The 27410-nt window shown below is 36.6% G+C and overlaps 2 protein-coding genes across 16 annotated transcripts in view; both read right to left on the bottom strand.

Annotated features, from left to right (window-relative positions):
- The window catches only part of LOC120779527 (uncharacterized protein YMR317W), a 43708-nt gene extending 34246 nt beyond the window's left edge, over window positions 1–9462 (bottom strand). Inside the window, exons 1-3 of one of the 15 annotated variants that reach the window (XM_040111864.1) lie at window positions 8183–8348; window positions 6543–6549; window positions 2087–2346 (exon numbers count right to left, since the gene is read on the bottom strand). In XM_040111864.1, the coding sequence (XP_039967798.1) occupies window positions 2087–2167 (81 nt within the window). In that variant the 5' untranslated portion in view covers window positions 2168–2346; window positions 6543–6549; window positions 8183–8348. Of the gene's footprint in view, window positions 1–1491; window positions 2347–6542; window positions 6974–7566; window positions 8046–8080; window positions 8097–8134; window positions 8350–9443 lie in introns of those variants that run through there. The other 14 variants (XM_040111860.1, XM_040111859.1, XM_040111858.1 and 11 more) reach the window with 14 other exon arrangements.
- Window positions 9463–11573: 2111 nt separating this feature from the next.
- LOC120779563 lies at window positions 11574–19227 on the bottom strand. Its single transcript, XM_040111906.1, has 4 exons — window positions 18980–19227; window positions 12258–12730; window positions 11683–12194; window positions 11574–11621 (listed from the first exon to the last, which is right to left on the bottom strand). Exons 1-4 carry the CDS (start codon window positions 19225–19227, stop codon window positions 11574–11576), a joined length of 1281 nt encoding a protein of 426 aa, XP_039967840.1.
- Window positions 19228–27410: the final 8183 nt, after the last annotated feature.

Raw genomic sequence — 27410 nt, 5'->3', positions numbered from 1 at the left:
TTTCATGTGAAAATTAATACTCAAAGATATGTAATTAAATTAACACATAATTAGTTTAACAGTATTACAGTAAAATGATATCTGCATGTAATTTAACAGTGAAAACATTATATGGTTAATATTAAGTTTCTCCGTACAGAAGATTGCGTTTGTGGTTTGGCGTAGCCAGAATTTTCGAAAAGTAATTTACATTTTCTTAAAATAAAATATTTCAGAAATAGTTTCACAAATTGTGGGTTGATTCGACAAATAGATTGGGAGATATGAGCGTATTTTTAAGATTTTTTATCTTAATGCAACTGACTCCCAAAACTATAAATGCGTTTTCACAAACCTATGAATTTTGAAAGGTGACCACTGTAGCTCGGTAGATTTCAATGATTAAGCTTTTTGTAAATATGAAAATTTTCTGGGACCGTCTATCAGTTTGCAAACGTGCAGGCTTAAGAAACACCTGACCAACTTCTTGTGCAAACTTCCGATTTTACGACATGGGACCGGAATCTCCAGAACACATAATACTAGAGTACACTCCAATTCTAAACGCAGGCTCAAGGCCTTTGAATCCATTTAAGTGGTAATCCCTATTCATCGCCTCAATTGAGCCCAACAAATTCCTGGAATTCGTCTAAGTTCTGTATATTTAGGAATACATGTGATGAAAGAGAGAGCACAATGGACAGATTGCGATGCAAATATCATCTAATTTTTATTTCTCTAGTGTCTGAACGAAGGTTTTTTTATTTTCCATTTTTTGTTAACAATTAACTGTTAGTTTTTTCCTGAACATTTGGAAAACAATTTCCTAAGAGTGCTATTTCATTAATTAAAAAAAGCTTCGCTCACTAGATTTTCTGTCAATTAAAATAATTATTAAATATGTTCGATTGATTTAGATGAATCTCCAACGATTAGTGATGATCACCGCAAACAGCTTCGATTGGAGCTGGACAAACACAAACAGCCATTACTTTTAAAATGATTTTTATTTATTTTAATTTCTGTCTAGTCAAGTCAAATCGAAATCTTATTTAATGATAATATACTAAATTGTTCTTTTTTCATTTCTCTGACTACACCTAACCCCGTAAATGAATGGAAATTCTGATACCAATTGCTAAACAGCTGGCTATGAACGGCAAAAACTAAATTGTTGAGATACCATATTTGGCCCGTTTGAACATAGTAATCAAATTTACTTACAATCAATGTTTGTCATAGTGATGTTTAACTGCATTAATTTGATGGGTTTTGGGTATGTGTAACCGACTTTAAACAGAAATAACAAACCGTGAATAATTCAGTGAATTAAAATTGAAATGCTACTCTATGTTTAATATTCAGAAGGGGCACAATTAGATCGGTTTGCAAATTTTAAACATCGATAAAAAATAACACACACATATATGAAGTAAGTGTATTTTATATAATAGATAAGCAGATAGATTGAATAAATAGTAGATAAAAAACAGATATTATTAGTGACCTTACTGTAATTATAATTTAATTACTTCGTATGCTTCGATAGGAGTACTTTGCTTGAACTTATGCTTTTCATTTTAATGAATTGAACTGAAGTTAAAGCGCGACTCTGAAATTAACTATAAATGAGCAATTACACTTTTGGTACATACGTTGATTACGTTAGTTTTTTCTTATTTGTTTTGTTTTTTCTTTTTATTTTAGGTTTTTACGTGTATGTAAGTATAGTATAATATATTAGTACAAAGTAGTATTAATTTATTTGCGATGATTACAGAAGTAGTAGTGCTATCTTAATTGTAATTGGAATTAATCGAGGAGGTATCAAGGGCAAAAGCAGAAAAAACAATGGTGGCAGTAATTAGTCGCAGTATTGATAGCTAGTGATGATCCAATTAATTTAATACTTTATGTCTTCTTTTTGCGCAAGGTAAATTAATTGTTTATGTAGATAACTTTTTCCATAAAATGCATGAACTGTATTCGCATCATATATTAACTCTCATTATTTGTATTTAAGTTTCGGCACATATTATCTGATATTTGTTTGCTTTGAAGACATTTAATTATCATGTTTTTGTTTTGATTAATTAAAAATCTGCACCTGTCCTGAGGATGATGTTTGCAAATATGAAGATACGTCCGTCTCAATCATGCAGCTTCTCAGTGTCTCAGGTATAAACATGCCCTGCGGCACTTTTCCACACCTAATTCTCGGCCACTTGTTCTCTTTTCGTTTTTACAATTGTTAATATGTTAGTTGCTCAAAAACAAGTATCACTTATATCCAAACGGCTTGACCAGCTAAATTCGTCTTTATACATACATATATCTATGTATATCAATTTGTTACGATCGCATTTCCTAAATGGTTGGTAAGAAAGTTAAATAAAATAAATGTATTATACAAAATAAAAAAACTTGTGAAGAAAGTAGATTTTTTTAATGCGTAAATTATCCATCTCGAACATGAGAAAGACTTTTTATTGCGACTTAATATAACGGATGTTTTACTTTAACTTAAGCACATTTCTTATAATTCATAACATTTTACCACCTTCTCATAAATACACTGCCAAATCCGTTTTTATTTCATTTCTTACTTAAACATTTAAGGTCTGTCTGAAAATCATGCAATAACATCAACGTGTATAAAAATTACGTTTCACGTTTTTAACTTCTGAACGATTTTAGGATAATTTAGCACACAGTGTCAAGTTTGATTCAACTTAATCCAAAGCAATTAGCATAAAATGCCAAATGGAAAATTCATTACGTTTTCCAATGACAAATATTTGTATCAGTTATTTGCAAAATCAAACCTCGAGTACAATCCTTTAAATTATCCTTGGATTCTTATACGAAAAATAACGATTTCACATTTATTCGTAAATCATATTTACACGGTATTGATTACAATAGTATTTAAAGAACACTATAGCCATAGCTACTCGTTTTTTTTTTTACGTATATACATATATTTGGGATACCTAGTAGGTTTTTAACTGCACCAACTCTACAGTTGCTAAGATTAAAACCTATTACAAAGCTGGACATTACGAAAAACAATCTAATGAGATTAAAATTAAAACTATTCTGACATTTGGTCGAGACATTATTCCATCAGAGTAAAACTTTCATGAGAGTAAATCGAAAATTCGGAATTGCTACACGAATGGTCCTCGTGTGCGTGGCATTCTTCTCTTTTTTATGCAAAAATTTCAAAATATAGCGAATTTTTTTTTCACTCATTTTTAAACAGCTGTAACTTTTGCAGTGCAGTATGAAAAATTAATTCAATATGGGTCGAGTCACTGCTCTTGTTTGATATACTATATTTGCAACGGCGTGTATAATTTCATTCATACCTAATCGCCAAACACGATACAAAACATGGATGATGACGTTCTGATCAAAGACATTTCAAGGTACTATTCTTCTTTGTTTCAAATTAAATACAAAATTTTAGTGTATGTTTTACGTGTACATTTTTTGACAAGAAAGCAGACCCAAAGAAAGAGAAATCAAATAGTATAACTGAAAAATTACAAATTTTGTAGCAGCGAACTGTTATTAACAAAAACACAAAGGATGTTGCAAGAGCACAAACAAATCAGAACACTTCCTCATCGTAGCTCTGCCGAAAAGAGTTGCCGCAACGAAAGCTTCTTTGTATATATAGTATTTACAACAGGGTGTGCCATTTTGAGGCAACCTTTTTTTTTCAACCGAAAAACAGGCTCAAAACTTTCGAAATGTGTAAAAAAAAAAGTCACTCAAAAGATGAGCTCTTAATATTAATATTAAGAGGTGCCTCTTTAAAATTTTCTGTTTTCCATATAAATTACATGGAAAAAAAATCGTTTTTTTTTTTGTGGTGGTTATTCTGCGGAGGTTATTATATGTGCACGCGATGGCTGCCAGTTGGGATGGTAAACTCGATTCCGATTCTTCTCGAAAATCGAGTTTTCTCGTAAAATAATCGATTTTTCAGAATCGATCTTCAGTAGTCGAAGTCGATTAAGAATCGATTCTTGACATTCGAAAAATCGATTATACCATGTGCATCTCAAAATACTGTCTATATACATCTGTTATTAATGTCAGCCACTTTCCGCGCAATGGGGTCTGTTCATCAGGTGCAGTTAACTCGGCTGACTGTCGATTGAACTCCGGTATGGAATGATGGAACCAAGTTTCATCCATTGTGAGATATCGACGCAAAAATGCGATTTATTATGATTAAAGAACACTCCTGAGCTTGCGCGGAACCCACTTTGCGGTCAGATATTCATTCAAAACATATGCAATACGTTCCATTGACCTTGTCTTCAACAGTATTTTTCCTCCCGAAAAGCAATGCTTTATTATCACACGAAATTACTTTTGATCCATTTTTTATAAATTAATACAAATTGCTTCCCCGAAATACTAGGTATATATCATATAAACTAATAGTTCGATAGAAGTCAAAGTTGTACATGTAACTTTTAAAGGTAGGGGCCCACTAAAAATCATATGGATTTAATGTTAGTGGTACCATCTATCATATGTATAAGCTTATGAAATTTTCATCCCACCTGTTATGTCATATACAGTTGAACTTCCATAACTGGAAGCTCTGCAAAACTCGAACTCTTGATATGGCAATAGCATGTAGAAGTCAAATTTCATCCAAACCCATAACTCAAACTTCCTCAACAACAAGATCTCCCTAACTTAAAAACAAATTTCATACAAATTTCCATCCATAAATTGAACTTTTATATTGTCGCGTGGGTCGCATTTTCGGGGAAATCTCACTTTGTAAGCAGCTCACGTAGAAGTCGGCAGGCATATTTATCCCTTCATATATTATTGTTACAGATATATATTAAGATAAACGATGAAGCCGCATTTATAACAGACGATATTGAAGAACCGAATATTTCTGAGCCAATGTGACTTCAATCGCTATGGAAACGATGCGAATCCTAAAAAAAAAATATTCAACCGCTATCCAAAAATAATGTAACGCATTCCTTTTCAATTTTAAATTCCTATTTAAATTAGAATATTATTAGGTCTACAACTTTGCTTCCGTCGTTTTTTTGTAAATTTAAGGCTTTATTGTATAAAAACGGTCCAAAAGTGTTTTCCCTTATTCCCCAAAAAGCAATGCTTAATTAACACACGAAATGCTTTATGATCCATTTTTTTGTAAACTAACACAACTTGCTTTACAAAAATTCTGTACTTTTTTTAATACCTAATAGAAATCATATTGATGGTAGTAGTAGAGTAATAGTATTATCTATGTATGTGTCAGCATCAATAAAGCGTGGACGGGTCCTCAGCCGCACTTTTCTTGGAATTAAAAAGGAAAAGCAAAATTTCTCGCAAATGTCGAGAATTCGGCTCAAAAAGTAACATTTTCAGTTGAGAATAAGTTTGGGATGCAAACAGATCTCTACAAAAATTTTGTTGGGTTAATGTTGACACAAATATCCAAGATCGACATAAAACGATTTAATCGACCAGTGCTTGACCCTAGAGACATCTATTGGAAAGCGGCAGAAGCAAAGTTGTAGACTGACGATCATTACAAAGCACTAAACAAATTAGAAAATGTTTTCACTGAAATAAATAAGTAAAATATACATGTTTTTTGTACATAAGCAAAAACTTTATGCGAAGTCTCTCCTGAAAGATGCATTTTAAGGTCTAAAAATCCGCCAGTATTTTAACTAGCAAGAAAAGACGATTCGGTTGAACTGCAGCTAAATGTTATGTTTTCCATACAAGGACCGCATTTTGAACGGTCACTTTATATGACAACTATATATTTTGTAGTATCCAATCTAAAAATTTGTTCCGAGATTTAACGGTTGCGTTGGGAAATAATACGTAACAAATTTTGTGATGAGAACTTGTCACAAGAATAAGTTTGCCATACATAGACTTTATGCTATATTGTTCCGACAAATGGGCAGAGAATAGGACGTGTGCAAAATTTCAGACCAATATCTTAAGTACTGAGGGCTAGTCGTACGCGTATATACAGACGGACATGATAAAATCGACTCAGCTCGACACAGGATCATTTATATACTTACATATATATTTCCTAAGGTCTCCGACGTTTCTTTCTAGGTATTGTAAACTTCTTGACAAACTTAATATACCCTGGTCCAGGGTATAAAAAATATCAAAATATCTTTGTTTGAATTACTTGTCACCTTAAATGCAAAATAAATTTATAAATATAATGGGTATCGAACTATTGAAGCGTTAAAATTAACTTTACTCCAACACACATTGTTGTTTAGTTCCGTTTATACAAAAGAGATTTCTTTCATTGTGATTTATAATGTAGGATCATCTCTGTGCATTAAAATATTTTAATATTTAATTTGTATTAACAGTTAGTTTAAAATTGATAGTCGAAAATGAAGCTTAAAAGGAAAAAAATAGCTACATATGAAGATCGAAATAATAGGTCTTTTGTTTATTTTCTTTCTCGTGCGCAAAATGGAAAATTCAGCATTTCTAAATGCACATAATCCAACATACATACTCACCATAGTTCTGTAAGAAAATGGGAAGACGCAGATGGATCAGATAGCAATGCATTTTAAAGGACATTTCTGCTTGACATCTTATACTACTTGTAATCTTTGTGTCAGGAACTGCTAGCTAATCCATTTCACTACGGTATTTGGATTATTTTGTATTGTTTTCATCTATTTATATTGTCATAACGATAACCCGATAATTTTATTTGTAACTTTATGTTTAACTCTGGATTCAGCAAACTAGTAAGCATTAGGAACTAAGAAAAATGCTTGTAGATTATAATTGTTTAACTCCAAAACAAAATCGTGAATGCGGCACATAAGTGCGACAATTACACATATTTGAAGGTAACTTTCGAGGCATGTTATTTGGCTATTTTGGCACCGTTCAATCTGTCGAGCAGTACAAGGAAAATAGCCTAAAAAAACATATTTACCTAAAAAATGAACACATGACAACGTGGATGAGAATATATTTACTTGAGGTTACATTGCATGGAATTTATGAAAAATGTAATACATGTATATATGTATGTACATATACATACATGCACTGCATATTGAGTGCCACTGGCCCACAAGCATTCTTCTAAAGAGTAGAAAAGAATTATTTGAACATTAAATCACACATCAAAAAAAAAAAATACTTAAAAATAATGTGATTTCTACTCTGCAATGCTTAAAATTCAATAATAATTGCAAAAATATTGCTATTTACAAATCGTTCAATAAACTTTTCAAAGCATTGTTTTTCTCCTTTATTTCATAAGTATATCATGAAAGTAAATAACATATATACATGTATTATGGCAATGTTCAAGCTAGAAAATTCACAACGGATTATATAATAAGTACTTGCCCGAATTGTTTTACATGTTTTCGGTTAAATGCTTATGTTTGTATTAAACAATTTAGTTTTTTTCCTTTATGGCTCAGATGGAATTTGAACTCTTTTATTTATTACAGATTAGTATACGTATACTACCCGACCGACCTGCATTCGTAAAAACTAAAACCTAATGTACTCAACCTTTACTATATAAGTCTTTTATGAATACACAATGTCTCCATTGTTAATTACTCGGATAATCATGTGAAAATTTTGGGAAACTAAAATGTAGTAATACATATAACACATTCACACAAACACTTGTAAAAGTAACGTTATCCGTCATTTCGAAATGTCTTGTAATATCTTGTATTGAGCTAAGTTGATTTCGCGGTATCTATTTATTTTTGTATTGTCTGCTTATTACACAATCTCTTGTAGTGTTTAGAACTAAAAGAGAAAGATAGAACATGGTGGCGACATCGGCGGCAGCGATTTAAATATAGAAAACAAATAGGATAATTTCGTTGGGCAAACACGTCGCGCCGCCCACAATTCAGTGTTGCAGACTGAATGCAAAAACGGTCAAAGCTTGACAACGGGCTACTTACAATAGACATGCATGCATGTATACTTACAAATGAATCTATATATACATATGTGCATATTTATGTAAAAATTATGTATATTCACATATATTTATGTAAGTACCTACATACAGATATGTAGGAAAATTGTGCAGTAAAATTCAAAACGGACTTAGCAGTACCTCACAAAAACTACGTGGAATGCAAATGTGATTTGTATGCGTACTAACAGTCACTACAACCATTTATTTCCTTCCTTAACTTATATTAATAATGTCTCGAGGTACATATGCATTGCTTTAAATGTTATAAAAATAACACTTTTAAATTTATTTCATAACTTTAAATCAAGTATCTTTATTATTTAATTTATTTCGTCTCACAAAATTGAAATAAAAACTTGTGAACATAACTGAAGAGCTAAACATCAAAAGAAACGAATAACAGAATAGGATGAAATGTTCGTCTACTTTTAATGATTTTGCGCAATACCCGAAGTTATTTACTATCATGTAAAATCAGACCATTTACATAAGTATGTACATATACACAGGTTAATTCATAATAGAAATATACAAGTATTACATGATTTAGCTACTCCAATTTCGCAAAGAGCAACGCTCTTCAGCGTATGGTCTAAAACAACACTATTTCTATGATAATAATATTGAGAGCACATACTTGTAGCTGCAAAATTGTCATTCTAGTAAAGGAAGAAATATAAGAACAATAAAAATCAGAATTGCTTTCTTTTGAATAAAAGCAAATATGACAATAGCAGCATTTATTCGAACGTGCTTCGGTTTGCGGAGCCCTCTTATAATCAGGTAGCATCGAAAGGTTTTTTGAAGTATCAATTTTAATTTGTTTAAACACTTTGAAGGAACAGACCCAATTTTTCGTAAGAAGGTCGACTAATTTGTTACTGTAAAATAAAAACTAATAATAATATTTAAAATAACCATCCAGCGTTACTTCGAAAATTATTTTTAGAAATATTACCTTCAATTTCCAATGATTATGAAGTAGTTATAAAGCTAAAGTTGAAGTTATGAAATTCTTGTAACTTCGTCAATTTTGCTCCAATTGCCATAATTCCTGAAGAATTATGCATTCAATACAAGCTAAACAATTTTAAAAACCTTAAAAAACTTCAAAATTTATTTCCTAAAATTGTACTTAAAATTTATTTACTAAATCACTAAAAATGCAGCGCATAATCACAATTAAATTTAATTTGGACGGACCAGATGGTCTTCATAAATATTGAAGGGATTAGAGACACCCACAGAAGGCATGTCATAAACGCGTTCAAACGAAAAAACGAGCTCCTTTCTAAAGCACTGATCCATATAGCGAAGAAGACTTTCGAAAAACACAATCTTTCGAAATTTCGAATTTCATCATTCGATAGTGAGTATTATTTTCGAAGAAATCGAAATCGATCATATTTAAAAAAATTCTAAAATTATCAGTTATACAATACATTACCATATGATATATATGATATTCTGCTCTACTCCTGCACTCACATATGCACATATACGATGCAGATGCAGAGACTGTGAAAATGTTGTTACATCATACATATTTATGTATGTATGTATCTCCTTAAGTGATTTACGATGTAAATACAATATGTAGATTGCCAATTTAACTATTCCATTATATTGTTATCACGATAAATGATATCCTTGACAACAAAAATCGAGCGGAGCTGCAAGTTTTAACTAGTTACTATCTAAGGACAACACAATGTGATTTCTAATTTCATAATAAACTAGCTGTTACCCTGTGCACTTCGCTACATCTAAATCGATTAAAACTCTTAATTGTTTTTACTTTGTGTTTTATTTATTGTAGTAAAGCTGTTACTTATTTATAAAACATTTATAAAACATTTTGGTATACACCATTTTTGGTTTTTCCACCTGGCGCGTAAATGAATAAGGACCTTGGTGTTCCCACGAACATGCGACGAACAATTGGCCGTGGGAGAAGCACGGTTCTTCCAAATTGACGCCGCACACTTGAAACGTTTGCCCCTGCGATTTGTTGATGGTCATCGCAAATGCAAGACGTACTGGGAACTGCAAGCGCTTAAATTCAAACGGCATGTCCGTTGGAATCATGGGAATGCGTGGTAAGAGTACAACTTCACCTGCTGCCTTGCCATTTAGTATTGTTGCTTCAATCAAATTTGGCCACAATTTTTTGACTGAAAGTCTTGTACCATTACACAAAGTCGATGGCTTCAAATTTCGTAGAAGTATAATGGGTGAACCGACTTTCACGACCAAACGATGCGGTGGCAGACCGGGGGCATCCAAAGAATTCAAGAATTCAGTTGGATAATTGACTACTTCATCTTGATTCAAAACGCTATCAATCGATGTAAATGTTGTAGCTTCTCCTGGCAGTTTTTCTTGAATGGCAAAATTGATTTCGTTTACGTGTATATTTTTCGGTGCCAATATTGCGCGTTCACTTAAATAATCGCGTCGTTGATATTGATGAACAATATTCGGAAATACACTTTCAATCAATTCTTCTTTCGATTGTAAAAGTGTACAAAAGTTGTTCGGCAATGTGATCAAACCGGTATCATCGATTGGTATTTTGCCTTCGCCAATGTCCAACAACTGCTTCGAAAACGCCGCTGCTGATCGATCATTTTGCAATTGGACTCGCATGTTGATGGTAAGAGTCAGCCTTTGAACATGTCTCCACAAAACTGACGATTTTAAACATGCGTTTATTTCGTCGGCAGGAGTTGATCGAGGAAAGACTGGCAAAGTTTGCCGAAAATCGCCGGATAATAAGACTAATGCTCCGCCAAAAAGTTGTTGCTTTTGTCGTAAATCTTGAATTGTTCTATTGAATGCTTCTAATGACTTTTTGTTAGCCATTGGGCACTCATCCCATAGAACTATTCCAGCTCCTCGCAAAACTTTTGCCATTGCTGAATTCCTCGATATGTTGCACGTTGGTGTTTCAACGAGTTGAATGTTCAATGGTAATTTCAACGCAGAATGTGCTGTTCGGCCGCCATCAAGTAGAGTAGCAGCGATGCTTGACGAAGCAATTGCCAGCGCAATTTTCTGCTGTGACCGTATAGTAGCAAGAATCAAAGATATCAGAAACGTTTTCCCTGTACCACCCGACGCTTTGTACTTATTCCACAGTTCTTGCGGATTTGACGGAAGGCATGTAGATATTATTATGGCGAATAGTACGCGTATTTGTTTTGGATGAGATGTGAGTTATGCGTCATGAAGTGCGGTGTCCCAATGCATATCATCTTCTAACAAATGCAATCGCTGACATGCTTCACGATACGTCGTACACAACTGACCGTCAATAGTTTATCAAATGATCTTGGTCCGCTCACTTTGACTAATAGCAGACGCAAATAGAAACATTCTGCGTTGTTCGGATGGATGGTGTAAATGCGTCCTATGGCATCGGTTTTACGGACATTTGGATAACCGTCAACACGCTCCCCTTGCTTTCGTCGTTGAAATGTTTTCGATGATGGATTCCAAGTGAAATATTGTGGTATTTCGGAATATAGCAATGTTCTTGCAAATTCATCGTTTTCACACAACTCGAAAAAGGTAGTTAGTGTTGGCCCGGTGAAATAAACGCGTTGACCATTTTCGAGATGAACTGCCAAATGAAGAACAACGGGTTGCCGGTCGTGTATTGGGAACGATAAAATGCGCCATACCGCTTCGTTGCTGCTTATATAACGGCCCATTTGGTATTGCTGAATTTCATCGATGCTCTGATAATCAGCCACTCCGAAAACTGCCATATCACTTCCCTTATTTACGTATTTGCAGATGTATTTGATCGATTTGACAGAGTTGCAATATTCTACATTGATGTGCGCCTCGAAAATTTTTGACAACAATGGTGAATACGGCACGACCCAACGATTATCAACATCAACGTCTTGATTCCGAACTTTTATGACCGTTGAATTACCGCCATCTTCAGCGGATCGACGTCGACATAATGGATATCCGTCATTTCCAGTGATTGTATCATCAACTAAAGCTCTAGGATAGCGCTTTGAACACTTATTGTCAATCATGCATGGTGCCGTTGGATTAATAGCGCCGCAAGGGCCGTGGATCCTGTTTTTTGTTACAACGTCGAACAATTGTGGGTCGATTTCTTCATCTGGAATTTCCGCTGGGATAACTTTATCAATCTGATCTGGTCGTATTTTTCGAACTAACCAAATCAAGATGTGTGCATGCGGTAATCCTCTTTTCTGCCATTCGATCGAGTACATACAGCATCTAACTTCTCCAAAAACACGAAGTTTCACAATTAAATCCATCATTGCTTTTTGCTTTTCCCTGAATACATGTGCTGTTAAGTCGTGACGATCAGTTGTTGATTGACCGGGGAACAAATGGCATTTGATGTCATTCCACTTCGGATTGCACGTGAACGTTATGAACAAATCCGGTCTGCCGTAATGGCGCACGTACGACATCGCATCTTGCGCATACTCGTGCATATGGCGCGGACTGCCGATGTATGTGGCTGGCAATATTGTTAGACGTTCAATGCTATTCACATTTGCATGATTCATTACGGCATCTCTCAAATGGATGTACTCTTCAGAACGCAATTTCGCTTGGTTGAATCGAATAAAGTTGAGACGTTCTGTCTCGATCTTCGCATCCATGTCAACCAAATACTGATTGAAAAGCTTGCGACATTTCAGGATGTAGTTGTCTTCTTGCGGACGAATCATTATTCTGCATGAATAGAAGTTCATCGCACTGAGTTTTTTCGATGTTTCTTGGCCTATAAATGAACAATACACAAAATATTGAATCGTAAGTAACATTTCTTCTCAGAAATTGTACTTTTTACCAGTAGTTGGATTTATCAATCGCAATCGCATCATAACTACGGTGTAGCTCGGAAACACACTGAAGTTGTTCGTTTCTACGGTGCAGTACAATATCTCGCGATTCAAACTGTTCGCCAACAATGACAATTGCCACCTCATCGATTGTTGGTGCGTTGAATCGTCTGGCATGCTGCCCAATCGGCATTTTGTCTGCTCTGATGACGATTCGATGGTTATCAGACGGCATGCGGTCCAATGCGATTTTGAACAATCGAATCAATTCATTGTGTTCATTGAGAAATCTTTGCAAATTTAGTACGATTTCTCGCCTTGTGCCGGTTGCAATGTTACATCGTTGATTCAGTTGGTCATTTTCATTACAGATGAAATATATTTGCAACAAGTAAGGAAGGGCTAAGTTCGGGTGTCACCGAACATTTTATACTCTCGCATGATAAAGTGATAATCGAGATTTCATTATACGTCATTTATATATTTTTCAAATACCGTATTTTTGTAAAGTTTTATTCCGCTATCATCATTGGTTCCTAATGTATATATATATTATACAGAGAAGGCATGAGATGGAATTCGAAATAGCGTTATATTGGAAGAAGGCGTGGTTGTAAACCGATTTCACCCATATTTCATTACATGTCAGTCAGGGTGTTAAGAACATATTATATACCGAATTTCATTGAAATCGGTCTAGTAGTTCCTGAGATATGGTTTTTGGTCCATAAGTGGGCGAGACCACGCCCATTTTCAATTTTTAAAAAAAGCCTGGGTGCAGCTTCTTTCTGCCATTTCTTCCGTAAAATTTAGTGTTTCTGACGTTTTTTGTTAGTCGGTTAACGGACTTTTAGTGATTTTCAACATAACCTTTGTATGGGAGGTGGGCGTGGTTATTATCCGATTTCTTCCATTTTTTGAACTATATATAGAAATGCCTGAAGAAAACGACTCTGTAGAAGTTTGGTTGACATAGCTATAGTCGTTTCTGAGATATGTACAAAAACTTAGTAGGGGCGGGACCACGCCCCGCCTACTTTCCAAAAAAAAACTGCGTCCAAATATGCCCCTCCCTAATGCGATTTTTTCTACCAAATTTCACTTTAATATCTTTATTTATGGCTTAGTTATGACACTTTATAAGTTTTCGGTTTCCGCCATTTTGTGGGCGTGGCAGTTGGCCGATTTTTGCCCATCTTCGAACTTAACCTTCTTATGGAGCCAAGAAATACACTGCCGTGTACCAAGTTTCATCATGATATCTCAATTTTTACTCAAGTTACAGCTTGCACGGACGGACGGACAGACGGACGGACAGACAGACATCCAGTTTCGACTCTACTCGTCACCCTGATCACTTTGGTATATATAACCCTATATCTGACTCTTTTAGTTTTAGGACTTACAAACAACCGTTATGTGAACAGCAACATAATACTCTCGTTAGCAACATTGTTGCGAGAGTATAAAAGATATTAAAGCGTATACCTAATGATTTAAATTAAGATTTAATGTAGTCTTATATCAAATAGTAACTTTTAAAAGCTTGAATAGATTATTTTCAACCCAAGCGGCCTAAAAGGTGTTTGAAGTTGGAACGTTAGAGAGCCATGGAGATTCCGGTCTCAGCCGGCTGAAGGCTGGGCATTCGTAAAGTGTGTTCCAGCATCTCATTGCCCATCCTCCATACAAGCTGTAGATTCCACTGAATCTACTTTACTGAAGTTTTAAAGGTTTTTTTTTTTTTTTTTTGTTTTGTTACTAAGATCCCCTTGACTTAGAAGTAGAAGCTTTTGGTCTGTCCACCATCAAGCAATTTACCCAAAACTCTTTTGTGCTTTGATCTGTTCGAAGAACTGAAGTTCCTCTAGCATCTGGTTTAGATAGCAGCTTGATGGGCAGCTTAGGAGAATTGTTATATTAGATTTATGTAGGCAGGATTCTATTTATGGCCTACTTACAGGAGCCCTAACCCATTGAGACTTAGTATAGTGGCCACATACCATGACTATCCACTAGGGAGGATAACAGACTTACTAGTTAGAACCTTATGTCCATTTGGCGCCTTCTACTATGTCCAGCAGTTTTGAGCCGGAATAATTAAACAGTAGTCATTGGTTCAAAGCTGTAGTCTGCGTATGGACTATTTAGAGTGCCTCTTATTCCTATTTCTCCCTTTGATCCATCAGTGAATACATGATATCGCCTTTTAAACTGTCATGATTATGGTTAGTCCATTCCTAAATTTAGTGGGGAAAGGAGACCACCAGAATCTCCTTTCCCGGTCAGATTATCAATTTGGACCGAGATTCAGTTACAAGATCAGGTATAATGACACTGTGAGCCTGATGTCAATGGTGTAAAATCTTGAGCTCGCTAGCTTTAAGTGTACTTCATACGGATATCTATGCGAGGTGGTTTTCGTCCGCGATCCCATAAGCAACCCGTTTTGAAGTAGGCCCCATATACTGATGTAAAGGATGACACATATATATGGAGCCCAATGAGCCATGTGGAATCGTTTGGCATGTGGCTCTGGGAGTTCTAAATCCAAAGAAGAAGAGAGATTTGGATACTTAGTGTGTTGCCACCAACTTAGTTTTCATTTCTAGAAAGCACCAAGATTTAGGCTCGAGAGCAGTTTTATCCTTTAAAGGAGATTTAGTGCGATGTAATTGTCTTCAGAGACCCCGGAGGGTGATCCCTAGGAGGCTGACACTTAAGAGCATACTAAAAATATGGGAGGAAACACGCTGGAAGTGTGAATGGCAGTACTGCGTTAAATAGAAGTGTTATATATTTGAGTGTTGTGTTTGGCAAGGATTTTAAAACTTTTGCATTAATTTGATCATAGCCGGGTGCTTTATTGTTGCTGAGTATCATTATTTGGTTAGCGATTTCGTGTGAATGGAAAGGTTCGATGGGCAAATCCATTTGACAGGGACTAACTAAGAATTCGTTTATTTCATCATTATCTGTTGCAGTACAAAGATTAAAAGGTTGGAAAATTTTCGTTAAGTGCATAGCCAATGCATCAGCTTTTGAAAGGTCAGAGCGACACCATTCACCATTTAAGTTTTTGATCAGGGAATTTTTAAGGGTTGGGCGTTTAATATATTTGGTGGCTTTCCACAACGAGAAGTCATCATTTTTTGTGCCTAAAGATTTTAAATAGTTTTGTATACAATCGTTTTTAAATTCAAATAAACGTTGTTTAAGCTCTTTGGTTATTTTATTGAGGGCAGTTTTATCATTTCGATTCCTACTGATTTGCCACCTTTTTCTTATAGTTCTTTTTGTTTGTATTAATTTTCTGATCTCTATTGTGAGTATAATGCTGCTATTTTGGTTTAGCTCCTGCCTACATTGAGGGGTTGACAAGATTGCTGCTTCGTGAATCGCTATATTAAAATTTTCAACAGCTTCATCCAGTTCTTCAAATGTTTTGAGACTAATATTTAGATTCAAATTAGCGTTTTGTTCTAGCTCTTTTTGAAAAAGGTCGACATCTGTGGATTTGGAAAAAATTCCTCTTCTTTTAGTATAGGAGTGCATGAAATTATTGTAGTTTAATATTATAGGCGAATGATCAGAGCTAAGATCATTTGAGTCAAAGATTGCAAGGCAGCTCGTAGGAATACCATTAATTACAAAAAAGTCAAGCAGATCTGGAATTTTGTTAATATCAGATGGCCAGTAAGTAAGCCGTAAATTAAACCAGTTTGGGTACCGATTTTCGCTAAGTTTTAACTAGGAAAATCGTACTATACATATGTATGTACATTTAAGCATATATTAAATATGAAATGAAATTAATACGCTCACTTTGATTTGGGGTTAACGTATGTATGTATGCATATGCCCCTTTTCTTGCCAATTCCTTTTGTCTTCTTCCACGGTCTTCCAGCTGCCTGACTTCTTGTGCGTATATTTGTTTGTATGTAAGTTTATGTTTTAAGTTCGCGCCCGAATGTTTGTTGTATTTATATATTTTTATTTTAGGGTTTCGCGCCCGGTTTGTGTGTTTTTTGTGTTTGTAAAATGTTGTATGTTTTGGCTTTGTAAGTTTATGTTCTTGTCACCCCATCTTTGTTTTTTTTTTATTGTTTTTTTTTTCGTACCACTGCACTTTGTTTTGTTTTATTTTATAATGACACTTTGTTTTCGTTTTTGTCACTTCATTGAACTTTTGTGTTTAGTTTGTTAACACTATTTTTGTTGTTTTTTTGTTTGTTTTGTATTTAACTCGCACTTTTAATATGTGTACACATATGTTTGAAATAATTTGTGCATAGATTTGTTTGTATGTATATATATTTTTCTTTTCCTTGTACCACTACACTGTATTGTATTTGTTTCTATAATGGTGAGTTAGTGTTTTATTTTTGTGTTTTCACAATTGTCACTTTTTGTCACCTCTTTTTATTTTTTGCGAAATGCCAGTAAATAAAAAGTAATACATATACATACATATGTATATATATGTGTATATATTTATATTTGCGCGTTACTGATCTTTTTTCATATATTTATGTATCTGTTTGTTTTATTTCTGTTCTTTCACAGCACTCGTTTGGTTGTTTTTTGTTAGAGCCTTATTACACACGGCAACTTTTGTTGCGGCAACTCTTAGTTTATAGGCGAGGGGGCGACGAGGAGAGGAGAATCGCGCCGAGTTTCCAGTGTTCAGCAACTCGCTTTGTGTTCTTATTCGTAACAGTTCGCTGCGACGTTTTTCGGCATTCGTGTTCTTTCTTTCGTAGTACATAGTTGCATTTGCGTATATTTTTTGAAATTAATATTTTGAATATATTTAAAAATTTAATTTCATCTTTTGGTAAGTAATTTGCAAATATGTATACAAATATACATAATATAATATAAATATTTTAGAAAATGGAGTATGACGAAAAAATCGAATTAATTAAAGATATTGTGAAATGTATGGAGGAAGCCATACAAATTGATTCAGACGATAGTAAAAAGGGTGATATATCTTTGTTTTAATAAATAAAATGTATTTCTTAATTGACAGAGCTGATTAATATACATATGTGATAGAGTGGCCCAAATACCTATAAGGAAAAAGAAGCGACAATGGGTTAAAGTAAAGAGTAGACAATGGGTTAAAGTAAAGTGAAAGAGAATGAGAAAAAAACTCGAGCAGAGTTGCGCAACACAAGTTGCTCGTGTGAAGGTAATGGGCGACAGCGAAAAAGAATCGCCCGAGAATTAGCAACTAAAGTTGCCCCATGTAATCGTAGACTTATATACATATATTTATGTATGTATGCATGTATGTATGTATATTCCTGTGTCGTAATTTGTATTTGTTTGGATTTTTTCACGGCACTTTTATGTTATTTTTCACCTTTATTGTCGCACTTTGATTAGTTTCTGCTACCACAATTTTTGTTTATATTGATTTCTCTGTAGAAATCCGAACGTGCCTTTCGTTAAGGCTCGAAGGACCATGAATAGATGTATACAAAATTTATTGTATTATAAGTTTTGTTTTTATTTTAATAATGTAAAACAACGAATTTATAAATTTAAATATTATAAATATTATAGTTTTATTTAAAAATAAAATGTTAACAAGCGGTACGGCAAGACTCCAATGCCGAATATGATTTGACGCTGCTCGTGATCGAATTTCCACGCATCGATATCAAAAAGTAGAAAATTGCGGTAGAATGGTGTAGGTATCGACGCGGCAGTGTCTATGCGAGACTTGGTAGCGAATGTCAATGGGTGAAAGTTGCTCTGCGGCCTGTGAAGATCGAATTGTACCTCCTGTCCTGTTGTCCATTCTTTTTGTTGATTGGGTACAGGTGTGGTGAGTTGTGTTGGTGTAGTGTGGTGATGTAAGTGGATGGCACCATCGGATGTGGTGTATTATGCAGTCTTGCTAGGGTGCGCCAGTTTTTCCCAGGTAGAGTGGGGGGATGCTTAACTCATTTAAACAATTTTGAACCTGCACACATCTAGGGGTTTTGTATTTCTGTGCAACACATCTCTGAAGAGAGGTTTGAGACCAGGTACGTCTCGTACAATGTTATGCTGCGCAGTTCTTGACCTTGAAATCGCGGGAAAAGCAGACCAACGAAACCGGTTCTTACCGAAATAGCTCCTATACCTTGCCAGTGGTATATCGTCGTCAGAAGACGAATACTCGATCGCGTTTTCTTTCTCACGCGATTGTTCTGACTCATTTAGTTCTATTTCCGATTCTGGCTGACATTCGCCATTAATTACATAATCTACAGGAGCGTCTTTTATGTCACTGCAGTCTTCATTTGGTAATTCATTGCAACTTCCTTCAAACTCCGACTCCGAGTCCAACTCTTGCAGCCATCTACCGATGTTTTGATCATGCGAAAACATAATAACTCTATAAAACCACAAAAAAAATTATCGACACTAAAATTCCATAAACACCTAACGTCAACAACAACAACAATGACCGCAAGCAAAAATGTTTTACCTCTAGTTTTTGAATTGGTACACGCGTTGACTGCCTGATTGCACAAAACGAACTGACGAGAGAAAAGAAAAAGTACATAGACGGACAACTGCGCAGCTTGCATAATAACGGGAATATTTAAAAAATAAAAAACGGTAGAGTCACTGTGACCGACGTTAGGTGGCTAAGGGTTAAAAATGTTCACTTGTAAAAACCACAAAAGTATTCCATAGTGCATAAAAGTGAAGTTCTAATATTGCATATACTATGTTCGAACCGACATTGAAAACATTTTGAAAACACATTTGCATGTTGTGGAATCTAAACCGTTCGGACCGACAATGTGTGTTTTCGATAAGTTTTCACTGACAACTATCAATAGCGGCATTCTCTTGCTCTTGCAAGATTGCACAATGACACAAAATGTAAAAATCCTATACCGAAATATGCAAGGCCAAGAGAGTAGAATCTAGTGATATATGATGGCACGAAAATAAACGTGGGTTTTGGTCTGACATATTTATAGCCATTGCAAATAATTTTCTGCGTGTGTTTGTTGTTGTGCCGTTGCACCAAAAGGAAAATTCTGCAATTTCTTCACCCCTAATATGAGAATATCAAACGACAGCTGTTTCTGTATGTGGAATGTAAACAAATATCAAGTGACAATTTAGGGCTGGCAAAATATATCTTGCAAAAACATCGATTTAACTAGAGCAGGCACCGATTATAGTGAGTAGAATGTAAGTTTTCAAGTAGTTTTCAGTGAAAACTGTGTTTTCGTTTGACAGATTTTACATGGACGAAAACAGGAGTTTTCGTACGAAAACCAGTTTTTCCCACGAAAACATGTTTTCGTTGTCGGTCCGAACATAGTAATACATAGATATGAACATTTCTGCTCGGATGCAGGATGTTAAAAATTGTTTAATACCAATAAATATAACTTATTGTGCAAACTTACTCATGCTACTCATTTAATGTGGCACTTACTTGTATATAAAAATAGCAAAGCGGCAAAATGGCAACATGAGTAAAATGACCGCTCTGTGGCGATATTGCTATAACACAGCTGTTTTTCATTTATAACAAATAAAAATGCCAAAAATTAGTGAGAAGCAAAAACTTTTAAAGTTATTAGAATTAGCAGCCTTAAATTATTTAATGCTTATTGAATTCTTTTGCGAAGACAATGGTATGTATTTAAATTAATTTGTTTTTATTTTAAACGATTAAATTTTTTGTTTGCAGAATGGGCTAAAAATAAAGAAGATGAAATGCAGGGTCTTTTTAAATGAAATCTTATGAACTTGATGAAAGAAGATTCAAGAAGATCATACATACGTGTCACTTGGAAAACTTTCGATGCTATTTTGGATCTAATAAAGGAAGACGATCTTTTCAACCAAACTCGATCGTGAAAACAATTTCCAACTGAAACCCAACCAGCAATTGTGTTGCATCGCTTAAGTTCTAGCGGAGCTAATCTTTCAAAGAGTTGGAATCAGTGATGCTGGTATCATTCAGGTCAGAATTCTTCAGTTTTCCGCAATATGCATTAACATACATTGACATTATTTTAGAATTTCACTGAACGCATCTTCTGTGCGGTATTGGTATTGGAAACGCTAAAGGCTCGTTTCCGAAATTTAGAGCGAGTTATTTAGCTGCGTAGGATACGTGGATGGTACCAAAATTCCATTGGCGGAAATCCTACACAAGATCCAGAAGCGCACTTTTCACCAAAGCACTTCTACTCCGTTAAGGCACAAGCCGTGTGCGATTATAGATTGCAAATAAGACACTTGGTGTTAGGCTTTGATGGTGGCGTTCACGATGCACGTATTTTTATTATTTATTTATTATATGTAAAATAGTAATGCAATTATTATTATACAGAATAAAAGGAGCACTAACTTCAGGGGCTTTCAGCTCACGACTAATCATAAATAACTTAAATAATAAAGATGGAACCTTCCATGTAAGAATTATTTACAAGCAATATGTTTTCATGGACTAAAAATTATATGTATGTTATAAATAAATTTAAAAAGGAAGGATAACTTAAATATATTTCTTTAACTTTGTACGATATAAGAATTCGGATATTTTAGTGATGTTTACAACAGATACTATTTTTAATAAATCAAGAGCTTTATTATTCTGAAAGATACTGGCTCCTGCTGAGTTGAGGAAGGGACATTCATCTGGTAGATGTATTATGGTTAAGGACGACGAGTTACAATATAGACAGGGTGAAATTCTATTTCCATTTAGTAAATGGATGAGGTATGACCAAAACGAAGGCGAACAAAGTCCTTTATGTCTGATGGTGGATAAGCAGTTTTTTCCCCTCTTGGTTGAAGGTGGCGTAGTGGTGTTGCAACTTGTATGGCTTTTTGTTTTGGAGCGATCAAATGTATTATATTTTTTTTCGATGTGGTCGAAAACAATCAATGGCTATTTTGCCGCCAATTTGACGTTTTGATCGGCCCATTCATTTCCTGTAATACTGGCATATCAAGGGATCTACATAATTTTTATGTTTGTGTTATCATTAGTATGTTTCTAATTTGCGCAATGATGTAGAATTTATTGGATGCATTTAGGAGAGCTGAGATTGTAAAATTGCTATCAGTACATATTAATTATAGATGGCTGCTGCCTCTGCGGTGTATGCTGAGCAGTAATTGGGGAGATGTACAGCTTTTAACGTATTTCCAACGTTATCAACAATAGCAAAAGACGTGTAGAAGTCAGCCTCAGCATCAATAAAAATGAGTTTCCAATCTACGTAGTGTTGCACAATGAGTTCCTTGAACAAACTTTGATATGGTGCAAAGATTTGCTTTATGGGGGTATTCCGGTCTAGAAGCATGAATTTCAGGTAATTTTTAAAGTGTCGTAAAAAAAAGGCAATTAATATCTATCTACTACTACTACCCATTTTTTTATTAGTTATTTGTTAATTTTAGAAGAGTTCAGAAAAAAATTAAAAACTAAACAAAGTAAAAAATTTCAAAAATTATGAGCTGACGAAGTGGGGGGTCTCTAAAAATTTCCACGTGACTATACCCATGATTTCAACCCTCCTAGTTATCTGAAACAAAAAAAATTATTAATCTAGAATAATGTCGCAATGGCCGGAAGTACGGAAAAGTGAAAAAAAAATTTTTTCACAAAATGGCGACTGCCTGAAACTTTTCTGACTATTTCGAATTTTTCAAAAATAATAAAAACAAAAATTTGGGGATGGGGCTATTTCCAACCATAGACAAGCCTATAAAGAAGACTCTATACAAATTTCAAGTAATTCGGTCCAGTAGAACCTGAGAAATCGTGGATATCGTTCCGAAAAAGTCAGTTTTGAGAAAAACGCGTTTAAAGTTTCGCGTATAGTCCTGGAGGATGGAGTCATGTGTAGAAGTTCACGCAAGTGAGGAAAGTTCTCTGATCGCCATTCACTTGTGAGTGGCCAGAAACGATTCTTTTACATATGGCTCAAGCAGCTCACTACTTCCAGTCTTTGACCAAGTATCCTCTGCGTAGCCTAAGAACACCCGTTCGAAGGCGAGCTAATGTGAGTAGGCGAAACATCCCCTCCGCAGGGTTGTGCGCTGGGTTTGGGATGAGAAACCCTTCTTTTGATGACGACCATGGCAAACGAAATAAGGACTACGAATTGAGGGCATGCACCTGGAATGTCCGGACCCTTAATTGGGAAGGTGCCGCTGCTCAGCTGGTTGATGTCCTCGCGAAAATAAAGACTGACAACACCGCCGTCCAAGAAATGCGATGGACGGGACAAGAACAGACACGAGTAGGTCCTTGTGACATTTACTACAGTGGCCATATAAAGGAGCGCAAGTTTGGTGTTGGATTCGTGACGGGAGAGAGACTCCGTCGCCGAGTACTATCATTCACTCCGGCGAATGAGCGTCTGGCCACAATCCGGATCAAAGCGAGGTTCTTCCAACACATCGCTGATTTGCGCCCACGCCCCGACGGAAGAGAAGGACGATGTGACCAAAGATGCCTTTTAGGAGTGCTTGGAGCGCACTTATGAGAGCTGCCCCCGCCACGATGTCAAAATCGTGCTTGGCGACTTTAACGCCAGGGTGGGCAAAGAAGGTATCCTTGGCACTACAGTCGGTAAATTCAGCCTCCACGACGAAACATCCCCAAATGGGTTGAGGCTGATTGACTTCGCCGGGGCTCGAAATATGGTTATCTGTACTACTAGATTCCAGCATAAAAAGATTCATCAAGCCACCTGGCTGTCTCCGGATCGAAAAACCACCAACCAGTTCGATCATGTTGTTATAGACGGAAGACACGTCTCCAGTGTTTTAGATGTGCGTGCGCTCCGAGGTCCCAACATCGACTCGGACCACTATCTTGTTGGAGCCAAGATTCGCACCCGCCTCTGTGACAAGGAAGGTTCGACGTCGAGAAGCTGCAATCACAACAGACAGCCGAACGATTTTCTACTCGGCCTGCACTCCTGCTCTCTGAGAGCACTCGTCAACAACTCGGTATAAGGGAACTGTGGGACGGAATTTCAAACTCCTTACGTACAGCTGCAACCGAAACCATTGGTTTTCGGAAAGTGCAAAATAACAACTGGTACGACGAAGAGTGCCGTGTCGCAGCGGAGAGAAAACAGGCTGCCTACCTCGCAACGTTACGATCGACCACTACACGTGCGGGATAGGATAGATACCGAGAGTTGAAGAGGGAAGCGAGACGCATTTGCAGACAGAAGAAGAAAGAGGCCGAAATGCGTGAGTACGAAGAGCTTGATAAGCTGGCCGACAGCGGTAATGCTCGAAATTTCTACGAAAAAATGCGGCGGCTTACAGAAGGTTTCAAGACCGGAGCATACTCTTGTAGAACCCCCAAAGGTGATCTAGTCACTGATGCCCAGAGCATACTTAAATTATGGAGGGAACACTTCTCCAGCCTGCTGAATGGCAGTGAACGCACAACTCCTGGAGAAGGAGAACCCGATTCCCCAATCGATGACGATGGAGCAGACGTTCCATTACCCGACCATGAAGAAGTATAGCAATTGCTCGCCTGAAGAACGACAAAGTGGCAGGGGCCGACGGATTGCCGGCCGAGCTATTCAAACACGGCGGCGAAGAACTGATAAGGAGCATGCATCAGCTTCTTTGTAAATATGGTCGGACGAAAGCATGCCCAACGATTGAAATTTAAGTGTGCTATGCCCAATCCATAAAAAAGGAGACCCCACAATCTGCGCCAACTACCGTGGGATTAGCCTGCTCAACATCGCATTTAAGGTTCTATCGAGCGTATTGTGTGAAAGATTAAAGCCCACCGTCAACAAGCTGATTGGACCTTATCGGTGTGGCTTCAGACCTGGAAAATCAACAACCGACCAGATATTCACCATGCGCCAAATCTTGGAAAAGACCCGTGAAAGAAGAATCGACACACACCACCTCTTCGTCGATTTCAAAACTGCTTTCGACAGCACGAAAAGGAGCTGCCTTTATGCCGCGATATCTGAATTTGGTATCCCCGCAAAACTAATACGGCTGTGTAAACTGACGTTGAGCAGCACGAAAAGCTCCGTCAGAATCGGGAAGGACCTCTCCGAGCCGTTCGATACCAAACGAGGATTCAGACAAGCCGACTCCCTATCGTGCGACTTGTTCAACCTGCTTTTGGAGAAAATAGTTCGAGCTGCAGAACCAAATAGAGAAGGTACCATCTTCTATAAGAGTGTACAGCTGCTGGCGTATGCCGATGATATTGATATCATCGGCCTCAACACCCGCGCCGTTAGTTCTGCTTTCTCGAGGCTGGACAAGGAAGCACAGAAAATGGGTCTGGCAGTGAACGAGGGCAAAACGAAATATCTGCTGTCATCAAACTATACTACATCGACTAGGCTCTCACGTCACTCTTGACAGTCATAACGTTGAAGTCGTAGATAATTTCGTCTATCTTGGAACCAGCGTAAACACCACCAACAATGTCAGCCTAGAAATCCAGCGCAGGATAACTCTTGCCAACAGGTGCTACTTCGGACTGAGTAGGCAATTGAAAAGCAAAGTCCTCTCTCGACGAACAAAAACCAAACTCTATAAGTCGCTCATAATTCCCGTCCTGCTATATGGTGCAGAGGCTTGGGCGATGACAACAACCGATGAGTCGACGTTACGAGTTTTCGAGAGAAAAATTCTGCTAAAGATTTTTGGTCCTTTGCGTATTGGCCACGGCGAATATCGCATTCGATGGAACGATGAGCTGTACGAGATATACGGCGACATTGACATAGTTCAGCGAATTAAAAGACAGCGGCTACGCTGGCTAGGTCATGTTGTCCGGATGGATGAAAGCACTCCAGCTCTGAAAGTATTCGATGCAGTACCCGCCGGGGGAAGCAGAGGAAGAGGAAGACCTCCACTCCGTTGGAAGGACCAAGTGGAGAAGGACCTGGCTTCGCTTGGAATATCCAATTGGCGCGCGTAGCGAAAAGAAGAAACGACTGGCGCGCTGTTGTTAAATCGGCTATAATCGCGTAAGCGGTGTCTACGCCAATTAAGAAGAAGAAGTATAGTCCTTTTGTTCGATTAATTCCGGCCGAACAAATTTGGATGCTGGGTGAGAAAAATGCCTATATCTCCGAAAATAATTTGAATTTTGAAAAATCCTCTTGTGCACATATTCTTGAATAGTTAATCTTTGAAAATGTAAAAAAAAAATCGATTTTTTTTATTTTCTAGACCAGAATACCCCCTTGCGTTGCCGTAGATACCATAATTAGTCTTAGATAAAATTAGAGCTCTTGTAATATTGATGAAAGAAGAAATATGAATGAAACAATAACAACACCTTAAAAGTAAGTCTCTTATCGAATATTAAGCCAAGAAATTTAAGAGTAGTAGTATATACTGTTTCCACGCCCCGACAAAAATATTTACTCTCGATAAGAATATTTACTTCTTTGCCTGTATCCCTGCAGTGGCGTTGCAGACACGGCAATTCATTCACTCGCCTAAAAAAACAGAGCCTGTCTTGTAATCATCGTCGCTTTGTTGTGGGGCAAGAGAGTCTAGTTCTTCTTCATATCTTTGGTTTACACGTTGCATCTTCTGTGGTGCGACGTAGTTGCGTGATGAAGGATTTTGGTGCCTCTTCTGTGGGTCTCCTCGAAATGGGTTGTTTGGAGATAATCCTTGCATTTGGCGGTCATAGTTGTTTTGTGTAGGTGCGGCGTTGAAGTTGGTTGGTCTTCTGTATTGGCGTGAGGAATCTACGTCCATTGGTTGGCACTGCTGCGGTGATGCACTTTGGGTATATTGCACTTGCACGTTTGGCTTGTATCTTCGCTGATCATTGTGGTAACTTCTGTTTAGTTGATGTTGCATGTTGTTGTATTGTCTCTGGTTGTTGTACTGCATAGCATCAAATTGGCAATTCACGTTGTCATGGCTTATAGTGCAAGCGATAGCGTAGGCGGTTTCTAAGTCCTTTGGATTGTGGCTGTAGAGGGTGACGCTGGTATACTTGCTATTCAAGCCAAGTATGAATGTTCTGATTGCTTCTTGAGTCGCGTATTGTTGCATTTTTGGAGATTCATCGGAGCTGTCCATCTCGATTTTAGTTAGGACAAGATTCAATGCCTTGCTGACTTCACAATGAAATTCTGGCAGCTTAAATTTTCCTTGTATTATTTTTTTCATCTCAACCAGTAACACATATAAAGGCCTCTGGTCTGCATAAGTGTAGTCCAGTCGATTTATTATCGAGTAAAAATTGAACTTTGTGTTGTGGTTAATTAATATGTCGGCTGCCTCTCCTTGAATTTTTTAATGCAGTATCGAGAGTGCAGTGTAATATGTTGGGGTTGTGGCATATTCTTTTATGTTCTCCATGTGCGTGCACGCACGTTTCCTCCAGGATCTGTACTGATTTCTGTTGCCCGTGAAGTCTGGTAACGACTTGAAGACATCTAGGTTGATCTGCGATTCGTAGGCGATATTTGGCTTGCAATCATCGAGCTATTCGATAGTCCTTATATTCGATTGCAGACCATGCTCTAGGGTACCCACCCTTTCTCGGTTTTCTG

The sequence above is a fragment of the Bactrocera tryoni genome, unplaced genomic scaffold, assembly GCF_016617805.1.
Source record: "Bactrocera tryoni isolate S06 unplaced genomic scaffold, CSIRO_BtryS06_freeze2 scaffold_11, whole genome shotgun sequence".
Lineage (NCBI taxonomy): Eukaryota > Metazoa > Arthropoda > Insecta > Diptera > Tephritidae > Bactrocera > Bactrocera tryoni.
The sequence above is the reverse complement of the archived record's forward strand: the minus strand, read 5'-3'. Positions and strand labels throughout refer to the sequence as shown.